The sequence below is a fragment of the Brassica oleracea genome, chromosome C1 (assembly GCF_000695525.1).
Source record: "Brassica oleracea var. oleracea cultivar TO1000 chromosome C1, BOL, whole genome shotgun sequence".
In the NCBI taxonomy this organism is placed as follows: domain Eukaryota; kingdom Viridiplantae; phylum Streptophyta; class Magnoliopsida; order Brassicales; family Brassicaceae; genus Brassica; species Brassica oleracea.
Window position 1 is genome coordinate 32,212,529 of NC_027748.1, and position 11,677 is coordinate 32,224,205.

The following is an 11,677-nucleotide window of genomic DNA, read 5'->3' on the forward strand; positions in this document are numbered from 1 at the left end:
GGGGGGGGGGAATATGTGTTTTACCCTCAAACTCATTGATATACTGCTAATTGTACAAATGCCCCCAAAAAACTTAGAAATATAATTTATTTTAAGCTGTTTTATATAGTTACTAGGATCGGTCCGCCCTACGGGCGGGATATACTTTATTTATGATTTAAATTATTATTTTTTGTATGATTTTGTGGTTAGCATTTTAGGTTTTTATTTGCAAAAGATGTGTATGATAATGATTTTTGTCTTTCATAAAATTTAGGTGAGGAAGAATTATATGTGATAAAATATGCTATGTTTGTTTACAATAGTTGTTTGTCCAAAAAAACAATAGTTGTTTCTATATTAAAAAGACGTGGCATTGATATGCTGTGAGGGCTTCAAATGGTCTTTTTGTGTTAATTTTTTTGTATGTTATAATAATTACTTTTATGTTGAAATCATAGTCTTTTAGCATGCTATTGGAGTGAAAGATGCGATTATTTGAAGTTGCATTTCTTATTAAAATTATAATGTTATATTGAATGCGAAGAAGGTAGTGAAGCAAAGCTAATCAAAATAAGAAAACATAAAAACCGGAAAGTGTAAGAATTGAGTAGTGGCTGATGAGTGTAGGCACTTGTTACTCACCGTAAAATCAACTCCAAATTTTTTTTCATGTGTCTATACTAATAACAATTACTGCATTGATTTTCCTGATTATTGAAATGGCAGTTTCTTGGAGGCATAGTAAAGATCATATTAGTTCCATAACAATTCTTTTTCAATATAGAAACGTCGCATAATGAACTTTTAGTTAGTATTGATATATACTATTTTATTGATTTAAGTTGTTGGTTAGTTTGTTTGTAATTTTTTTTTTTTTTGAATTTTTGGCTTCTATGGCATCATCATGTAAGTTGTTATGTTTTGAATAATTTGTATCTAACAACTAATGTATATGACTCTTTTTGAGGTTTTCGTTAGCCGTAAGGCCTTCTTTTCCAAAAAGGAAATCTCAACTTTGGTGAGAAATTGGCAATCCAAACATTAGCCATCCAATTGGGTTTGAATGTTGTTCCTAGTGTTCATTGGTCTCGTTTCTTAAGTTTATTGTTGGGTGATACTCATATTTAGTAAAATAAGATTTTATTGTTGGGTCCTATTCTGAACCGTTTCTTGCTTGGACTTAACTCTCTTAAGCATATGATTTTAGATTCTATGGGGGAAGTGATCATAATGGTTTCTATGTTCCATTCGATATCAGTTACAAAGATGTTTTGAAGATTTGGAGGACCAATTGGTAGAAATTGGTTTCGTTGAAGAGATCGAAGTTGCATTTGGAACAAAACTAAATATTTTTTGTTCTATAAACGGAGAGGATTTTTTTTAAAAAAACAACTAATATACTTTCTTAAAAAACCTGAAATACATAATATTTGGATTTCCATTACCGAGGTACAAAAACTTTTACATGGTTGGCAAAGATTTTAATCATCTTTATAGCATAAAAAATGTATTTATTATGCACATATCTGTATATTTTTTTATTAGTCAAAGATTGTCATACATAATTTTTCATTTTAGTTGATGAACCTAGCGGAAGCATGAAATGTTAATTGATGAACCTAGCGGAAGCATTTGTTACTGCCTACTGAAGGGAAAAAAAGAAGAAACCTTGGCTTTGGGTATCATTGTAACATATAAACACATTTTTACATATTTGTAAGACTATCAAATAGGTATAGTAAAAGAATAGTTGTAATTTAACTCATAAAAATAGATAAGACTAAGGTCACAACACAGCAGAAGTTTTTTTTTTTTGGTCTTAAAACAAATAATATCACAACAGAACCCACAAGATCCACATGATGAAGATTATATCATGGCACATATGATCTCTTCCCATCTTTATTCTCTTGTCTGTTGGAACCACACAACGACCAATCGAGAATCTTGTTCACTCGTTTTAGATACCTGGTCTCACATTCAGACGGCTTGCCAGCTTCTGTCCCAGTGACTTATTAGCATGGTTCACACATCGTTAGCCAATCAGTGTCAAAAATGATATAATTCAAAAAAATGTTTAAAAAACTTCACAAATTTGTCTAACTGTTTAAGGCTCAAGGAAAGATACAATGACAGTACAAGAAAATTTTCAGATTATATACCTGGGACCAGTAAGATATCCAGATGCTGCGGATTTCATGTGTGATGGGAGGGTCTGATAGAGCATCAATCCATCGACCGATGAAACGTTCTTGCCTGAAGGAGAAACCAACCATAAAACAATAAACATGTAAATGTATTGAGTATCACCAAAAAGAAAATATTAAAAACAATGTGTACCTCTCTGGTGTGAAGGAACGGTATCTATCTCCAGGCTCCTTGAAGTTGTTCTCTTTCTCAATAATACACTGCAAAACAGATTTTGAACTTTTAGATCATATGTTTTCTTGTCTGAACTATCCTGAGGAAACTGAAACAGAGTTGAATACAAGTTTGAGTTGATTACTGACCCTCTCACGGTTTCCGTAGCAGACTGTAGGTGGAGTTGGATACTTCTCTGCATGGCGAACCGGGTCATACCTTGAAGGGAAGTAGTTAACCTGCACCAAACCAGGTCCCTTGTGAAGTTAGTCATAACTGCTTCAGACCATACACATAAATACTAAAGCTCTCATTTTCTTACCACCAGCACAAAATATTTGCTCAGCCGCAGATATCAGAACCGGGTTTTCTGCACCAACAATCTATAAACATAGAAAAAGCATTTACATTTAACACTAAAGCTCTCGTTTTAAGACACGATGTAGAAGTAAAAATGATACCAAGGTACTAAGTACTAACCGAGAGAAGATTGTCGTTCATACTCTGTAGATCATCAGCCACTACCTCAAACAGATTCTCCAAAGATATCGGCTTTTTTGACTCTTGCCTCAAATTGATCATCACTGTTTTATCTTCACCAAGACCTGCACAATCATCATCGTTCTCATCATAAACCATCAAACTCCAGAGTCGAAACAGAGCAATCATTCAATTACTTAACCAAACGAAACTGAGCAATCATTCAATTGATTGTTTTAAGAAAAAAACTAAGAAAACATACCAATGACCATCTCCTCGGGTTTCGCCGGAAACGCTCTGCAGGTCCCTGAATCGCGAGGGGGGGGGGGCAAATCAATGGGATTAATAACAAAGCCTTTACTCGGAACGTTTGAGATGGTTAGAAGAAGAGCAAACGGCATCGAGTCGCCGTCGCAGGATAATGAGAGACGACCTTCGTTTCTCGGATGTATTTGGGTTAGATTGTCTGCAGCCGATTAGGGTTAGAGGAGAATCTATTCTATCGGGCCGGACGCAGATTTAATTTTCGCAGCCCAATCCCATATCACGCAAATGAAGCCCACAATGGTAGCCAAATAAATGAAACGGAGCGTTTTGCTCAGGTGGACACGTGTCGGCTCCTGGAGACTCGAATTTCTGACGTGTCGTCCCTGTTGGCAGCACCAGGAGTGATTGAAAGTCTCTTTTATATATAAAGATATGCAATACGAACTAAAATATATGATATTAATATTGTACAAATGCCCCCAGGAAAATATGTTTAGGAAATCCATGTTTTGTTTTTGTTGTTTAAATAATTTAAAAAGTACAATCTTAATCGTTAACCATTTAAAAGGCTAAGTCTGTTAGACCATATTTCTCATATTTTATTCATCACGCCATTAGTCACGCTTCATCTAAATTACCAAGGAAGTATTGGCACGCGCAACGCGTACGCCGTGGGAAAATAATGGAACACAGAAGAAGAAAATGTGTTTTCTTCTTTCAAGTGGGAAGAGATATTATAAGGGTTGAACGTTTGGTGGGAACTTGTTAATCCATTTTAATAATTAAAAGTTCGATTGGTGTACAACTGTTGAAGTTTTATGATATTTTGCAATTTGAAGCCAATCAAATGTTTACTTTAACCTTTTTTTATAAAGTCTCTACAGCTTTCAACTGTCAATGGTAAACCATTTACTCTTTAAAATTGTGTTTGTTTTAAATTCAGATAAACAAGATTTAAAAACTTTTTTTTTCTATTTTAAGTTTTTTTCTATGCGTGTTCAGGAGGGTGCGAACACGATGGTGAATTATTTGAAAGACGTTTTATTGATCGATTAGGTGAAAGAATACAAGAAAGTCTGACAATGATTAAGAAAAAAACACAATGTTTCCGGAGAAAATAAAGAGAATATGATAAACTTTACTTCTAATCGACTTGGTTTTGTCTGGTTTTTGGATGTCTCTTTTTTGTGCTCTCCTCTCTCTTTATACTCGGCGCTCCTAAATTTTCACTTCGCGATGATCTAATTCGGCTGGGCCTAATTGTAGCGGACCGGGTTGTATAAGGCCAAGTTGTCATTGATTCGCCTGTTGAATTTGGCGTGAGCTTTATATTTGATGGACCTTGTTAAGATGTTTATTTTCTCTCCAACTCTGTAACAAAAATTAAACAACTAATTGTTATTTTTTGAATAGTGTTATTTTTATAACATGGAACTTAATACATCAACATATAATAAGAAAACATAGGAGGAATGTGGATCTTAATGTCTTATTCCTTGGGATGTATATATTATGTAGTTTATTACATAATGATTATTATTTTTGTTATTGACAAAAAAATCTGATAAGTAAGCTTCACCAATGCATATAAATAAAATTTTTGAAAATCTAAAAAGTTAAAATCCTTAGGTAACGATTGTTTTAGTAGTTTTTAGTTTTAGTTTTTGGTTTTTAGATTCTAGTTTTTAGATTTTAGATTTTAGTTTTAGATTTTCAAATTTTTGTTTTTGATTTCAGCTTTTGGTTTTAGTTTTTAGATTTGGATTTTGATTTTGGTTTTTGGTTTTAATGTATTTTTTAGTTTTCAAAAAAAAAAAATACATTACTTTATAATAATACAGCAAAATAGAAATAAAATATTTAAAAGTTACCATTAAAATTTATCAAATAGTGTTAATAAGTTTTTTGTGTTATATTATGGATAAAAAACCTAAAAATAATAGTTATTAAATTTGTAAAATTTTAAATTCTTACATTTAAAATGTTTTAAAATTTATCATAACATATTTTCTTAGAAATATAAATAATAACTTTATTTATAAATAATACAAAATATTTATAAAATAAAAATACATTTACTTTGGAACATATACATTAATCATTGTTGATACATGCTATATTAATATTAACAAAAAGCTAAGATAATATATAAAAAAGCTACATACTCCTCTACTTTATTTGACAACATGCAAGTACGTTCTCCTCTACAAAAACTAAGAAAAAATGGATTCTGGTTTTTCACTTAAAAGTTAATGTAGTATGTAAAAATTGGTCTTCCTAGTTTATAAGAATTTTTTTTACTAAAATCTTGATTGACTATAGGAAGAATTTCCGTTTTCCTTACCTTTAGGGAATCAATTTTTTTTTGAAATTTTGATTGGATAAAAAATGATTTTTAGAAAATCAAAAACTAAAAACTAATGTAGAATCTACGAACAATGAAAATAACTATATATACCAATCATTGTCACCATTCAAATATTATTCAATATTCTTTATTCATATTAACAATATTGAAATAACTAGTAATCGAAACATAATAAAAAGTATAACATACCATATTTATTATATGTCACCATTCAAATGATAACTAAAATTACTTGTTTTATATGAACCGCATTTGTTACACAATATACATTTTTATATGAATTGCGCTTAAACGACACCGTATTATCTAATCTTTTTATTTGCACTATATAATAAATTGTTCCTATAAAAAGTATACATGTATTATATATCAACCACATTTATTACATAATATACATTTTTTTATTACAAACCACAGTTAAACGATGTCATATTATCTAATCCGTTTATCCGCACCACCCGATAAATAGTCACCATACCAACCAAACACGGTGCTGCCTCTAAACAGAGAGAGAAACCCTAGAAACCAAAAGAAAAAGAGAAGCAATCGTGCCTCCTCCTGCTCCGACCACTCGCTTCCTCAGATCGCGTGAACATCACTCGATTTCTCCCTATCATCTCGCAGATCCAAACCCCAACTCGCACCGATCAGCGCGTGCTTCTTCCTCCTCCTTCTTCCTCTTCCTCCTCGCGACTAGATTTCAGATTGGTCTTTCCGATTCTCCGCCTTGTTCCCCAATCTCCGCTTCTCTTCTCCGTACAAGGTAACTCCAATCTCGTCTTCTTACAGTGAACTGCTCTTGTCGTTTCGATCAGTTGCTGCAATTAGATTCTGTAATAAAAAGAACATGCCTTGCTGTAATAACAAATCACTACCTTCAACAACTTTTTTTTTAGAAACTAATGTGTAATGTGTTTTGACCTAAACTCAACGAAATGTTACAGTGCTTGTCAATGGACATAGATCTTCGTCTACATTCAGGTGACCAAGGTGCTGAAGAAGACAGGGGACTTGACAACGTCCTGCACAATTCAGACATAGACATTGGCAAGATCGAGGAAGATGTCATGGCCGCTACAACCGGAGAATTGGTCGACTACGCAGAAACCGTCAACCTCGAACCACTTAACGGCATGGAGTTCGACTCACACGGCGAAGCATACGCCTTCTACCAAGAGTACTCACGTGCCATAGGGTTCAACACCGCGATACAGAACAGTCGTAGGTCCAAGACCACGAGGGAGTTTATTGACGCTAAGTTCGCTTGCTCTAGGTACGGTACTAAAAGAGAGTATGAGAACAAGTCCTGTAACAGGCCGCGAGCTAGGCAGAGCAAGCAGGATCATCCTGAGAGTAATATGGCTGGTGGTTGTAGGAGGACTTGTGCGAAGACCGATTGTAAAGCTAGCATGCATGTTAAGAGAAGGTCTAATGGGAAGTGGGTGATTCATAGCTTCGTGAGGGAGCATAACCACGAGCTTGTGCCTGCCCAAGCTGTGACTGAACAGGCGAGGAGGATCTACGCTGCTATGGCTAAGCAGTTCGCTGAGTACAAAACTGTCGTCGGGTTAAAAAGTGATGCGAAGAGTTTAGGTCGGAGTTTGTCAGTGGTGGAGACAGGAGATTTCAAAGCTCTGCTTGAGTTCTTGTCGCGGATGCAGAACTTCTTTTACGCGGTGGATCTCGGCGATGATCAGCGTGTGAAGAATGTGTTTTGGGTAGACGCGAAGAGCAGGGGCAGCTACGTTAGTTTCTGCGACGTCGTTTCTCTTGATACTACCTACGTGAGAAACAAGTACAAGACGCCGCTCGCTGTTTTCGTCGGCGTGAATCAGCACTATCAGTACATGGTCCTTGGGTGCGCTTTGCTATCTGACGAGAGTGCAGATACGTTCTCTTGGTTGATGGAGACGTGGCTGAAAGCGATGGGGGGACAAGCTCCAAAGGTTTTGATCACTGAGCAAGAGGCTGTAATGAACTCCGTCGTTCCTGTAATCTTCCCAAACACTCGGCATTGCGTTTTCCTCTGGCATGTGTTGGTTAAAGTCTCTGAGAATCTCAGCCACGTCGCTAAACAACACGACGATTTTATGCCGAAGTTTGAGAAGTGCATTTACAAGTCATGGAAGGAGGAAGACTTTGCGAGGAGATGGTGGAAGATTCTTGCTAAATTCGGCCTCAAGGAAGATCAGTGGATGCAGTCTTTATACGAAGACCGGAGGAAATGGGCGCCGACCTACATGACCGATGTTCTCTTGGCGGGGATGTCTACATCTCAAAGAGGTGACAGTATCAACGCTTTCTTCGACAAGTACTTGCACAAGAAGACCAGCGTACAGGAGTTTGTGAAACTCTACGATACAATTCTGCAAGATAGATTTGAAGAAGAAGCCAAGGCTGATTCCGAAACGTTGAACAAGCAGCCGACAATGAAGTCTCCGTCGCCGTTTGAGAAGAGCGTCTCCGAAGTCTACACTCCCGCCGTGTTCAAGAAGTTCCAGGTAGAAGTTTTGGGAGCGATTGCGTGTTCTCCAAGGGAGGAGAACAGAGATGGAACATGCTCTACTTTTAGAGTTCAGGATTTCGAAACCAGCCAGGAGTTTGTGGTGACGTGGAACCAAGCGAAGGCGGAAATCTCTTGCATCTGTAGGTTGTTTGAGTATAAAGGCTACCTCTGCAGACACACGCTGAACGTTCTTCAGTGCTGTCATCTCTCTTCCGTCCCCTCGCAGTACATACTGAAACGGTGGACTAAAGACGCGAGAAGCCGGCAGTTTTCAGGAGAGCCACCTCAGCAGTTGCAGACGAGGCTGCAGCGGTACAACGAGTTATGCCAGAGGGCGTTGAAGCTGAGTGAAGAGGCGTCCTGCTCTCAAGAGAGTTACAACGTTGCGTTCCTCGCCATTGAAGAAACTTTGAGAAACTGTGCCGGTATTAATAGAAGTCTTCCGGATGCGGCCAGCTCACCAACTCAAGGTCTGGTTTCTGTGGAGGAGGATAACCAACAGAGCAGAAATGGATGCAAGACAAGCAAGAAGAAGAATCCAACAAAGAAAAGAAAAGTAACTTCCTTGTTTTAAAATCTCTGCTTGCATACAACTTTGAGTTTTATAATACTGACCACAAATTGCAGGTGAGCTCAGAGCAGGAGGGGGTTATGCCGCAAGTCACAGCGCCGGAAAGCTTGCAACAGATGGTATGTCCTTTTGTTGATATGTCGTATCAATCATCTGTTAAACCAGAGTCCTATTCCCCTAAGTATATGATAATTTGTATTTGCAGGATAAGTTGAGCCCAAGGACAGTTGGCATAGAAAGTTATTATGGAACACAGCAGAGCGTGCAAACTATGGTAAACTATGCACACAAAACACATGTTATTGTTCTCTTATAAATTATGCAGTGTGGTCTGATTATGTGTGTGTTTTGCAGGTTCAGCTGGACTTAATGGGTGGGCCAAATCGCGATAACTTCTATGGGAATCAACAAACTATTCAAGGATTGGTATGAATAATCGACCATCAACACCTATCTGCAACTAGTTTCTGCTGTTTTTTTTGTTTGTGTATTTTAACTTTGGATTACAAAAAAAAATCCCAACTGGTTTTCTGTAGCGGCAGTTGAACTCAATAGCACCAAGCTACGACAGTTACTACACTGCTCAGCAAGGCATCCATGGACAGGTACCTTGCTTATTCTCGCCTCTTTCAAGAGCATTGTTCTATTCGTTTACCAATTTAAATTTGATCATTCTCTACTTTGTTCTTTCTAGGGAGTAGATTTCTTCCGTCCTCCAAACTTTTCTTACGATATCCGGGTAAATTTTCATTTCTAATAACAGATTTATCTCTCCTTTTTTCATGTTTGAATCTACTGCTCAATCTTTGTTCATGGAAACACATTTTCATTACTGTAACAGGATGATCCTAATGTGAGGACTACCCAGTTGCATGAGGACGCGCCTAGACACTCGTAAACCAAACTGTAGCCTAAGGGCGATCAAATCTGAAAGAGTTTAAAAATCTCTGCAGAACAGGAGCCAACATGTACTAGAAGAAGCTCATTTGGCAATCAGATTTTTGGAACAGAACAGAGAGCATGCTCTGTTTTATCAGCTCAAGTGTTAAATATCGGATGTTGTATTGTTAATATTGTCTGTGTTTGTATTTGATATGATCCCCAGGCTTGATCATTGACTTTTCATATTCAGAGAGACAAAGCAGGTCTTTAGAGGATATTTCTGTCTATATAACCCTTGTTAATTCTTTCGATCAAGTTTCTTAAATTTGTAGTATCATGTTAGTTCTGAATTTGAATCACATACTGTGATTCGCTATTTGATCCCAATTAGGCATGGTATATTGACCGAGAATCAAAAACTGAACTTGAATCAAACCGAAAGCAAAATTGAACTAATGCTCACAAATATAACCGAACCTGAAATCGAAAGCGGAACTGAACTAGTGCTCACAATTATCCGCAAAGTTCTCATATCTTTAGAACTAGAAAAGCCGAAACCAAATTGGAACAAAACCCAAATAAGTATCCATATATCTAAAATATATTTTATATACTTTTATATATAAAATATATTAATTATATTTAGTTTTAAAAATATTCAGTATTTTAGAAATATTATTTTTAAATTGAAATATCCAAAAGTACTAAATTACATTAAATTTTCTATTCGAAATATTCAAAATTATCAGAACTATTAGAAAGAACTGTATTAACTGAATATTGTATCTGAAATATTTAAATTTATTTGAATTACACAATATTTATTCGAAAATCTAAAATGTGTTTGAAGTATTTGAATATAAAAAACAGAATCGAATTGGATTCAAAACTTTATAATATATTATTGGTTCCTAATAATGTTATCCGAGCCGAAAAATCGAAATAACCAGACCAGACTGAGTTTTATAAATAACTGAATGATTCTTGTATATCTAAAAGCGAAAGTTCGAAAACCAAAAAAATTAAGTGAACCGAACCGAAAACAGAATCCACGGGCCTAATCCCAACCAATGCAAAGACACATTACTTTCCACGTGCTATTATGGGCCATGCGAACGGCTTTTATAAGCTGACATATGCGAAATTGTTTTTGGAAGTGGTTTGATCAAAGTCGGTTTGAGTTCAGTTCAGTTCAGTAGATAAAGTTATTCTCGTTTGGCAAAATCTTTTAGTAACGTCCCGACCAAGCCACAGCTAATGAGCCACATATGTCCACTCACTCAGCATCTACCCATGTCCATTCACTCAGCATGTGGGTTCCATCACGTCTTACAAGTGAGCATTAATTTTCTGAAGGTTCGAAATTATTGTTTACTGACCTGCAACCATATGACATTTTTCCGTGCTTTGGTCTCACTTGTACGCTATCGCAAATCACTTTTCGATAGGTTATCCATCATCTTTAACAAAAAGATAGGTCATCCATCATTCCACTACTCTAGCTCAAACACGTTTAATTCTAGAGTACTAAATAAATGTGTGCCGAAAAAGATAAACGCACTTTGGTGACATAGACAAGCCAAATCAATGATCTTAATCCCTTCCATATATCACAATTCAGGATATTATAGTTTCATCCTGAATCTTTTGACATCTCATGAGTTTAATCGAGTGATAGGTGTGGACTTGCATGGATGTTCATCGGCACAAAGTGGTGGGAGAAGAAGCCTTCACTCATGCATGCATCAATGATCGACCTATATTAAATCAAAGCTTAACTGTGTTTGGCGACTCCGGATGCGGTGGAGGATCTTCGTTCGAAGTTAGTGGCAGTTGATGTGGCTTCTTCCCTAACCTAAAGCACTCACGTGTGGTGTCACGTGATATCTCTTGATTTTGATGAGTTTTAGATCCATATTTTAGCTTATTATGTTCATTCTAGGTTGCATTTAGGTCTCTATTTTGCGTTTGCATCAATATTTTCAGGGGTTGGAATGCACATTTGGAAGTTTGGGGCGAGATTCAAGGGTTAAATTGTACATTTTGGAAGTTTTGGGTCCACTGTGATGTTAGCAAGAGGCCAAGGGACCATTTGTACAAAATCGGAATATTCGTTTGGGTTAAATTTCACATTCAAAAGTGAAGAGGTCAATTCGAGAGGATCTATCTGACTATTCAAGAGTTTTGGGGTCATTTCGTGAAAGCCTAAAAGACGAAGGACCAGATGCGAAAATAGGAGAAAATCCACCATTGTGGAACT

The 11,677-nt window shown here is 36.3% G+C and overlaps 1 protein-coding gene across 2 annotated transcripts; it reads left to right on the top strand.

Moving 5' to 3' along the window:
• Positions 1–5,941: 5,941 nt before the first annotated feature.
• Positions 5,942–9,751, top strand: LOC106314234 (protein FAR-RED ELONGATED HYPOCOTYL 3-like). Of its 2 annotated transcripts, none has more exons than XM_013752145.1 (8): positions 5,942–6,221; positions 6,403–8,520; positions 8,592–8,654; positions 8,741–8,809; positions 8,890–8,961; positions 9,072–9,140; positions 9,230–9,274; positions 9,377–9,751. In XM_013752145.1, the coding sequence occupies exons 2-8, from the start codon at positions 6,412–6,414 to the stop codon at positions 9,431–9,433; spliced, it is 2,484 nt and encodes an 827-aa protein (XP_013607599.1). In that variant the 5' UTR covers positions 5,942–6,221; positions 6,403–6,411; the 3' UTR covers positions 9,434–9,751. The 2 variants fall into 2 exon arrangements, with proteins under 2 accessions (XP_013607599.1, XP_013607605.1); XM_013752151.1 differs by having other exon boundaries at positions 9,078–9,140; positions 9,377–9,725.
• The last annotated feature ends 1,926 nt before the right edge of the window (positions 9,752–11,677 follow it).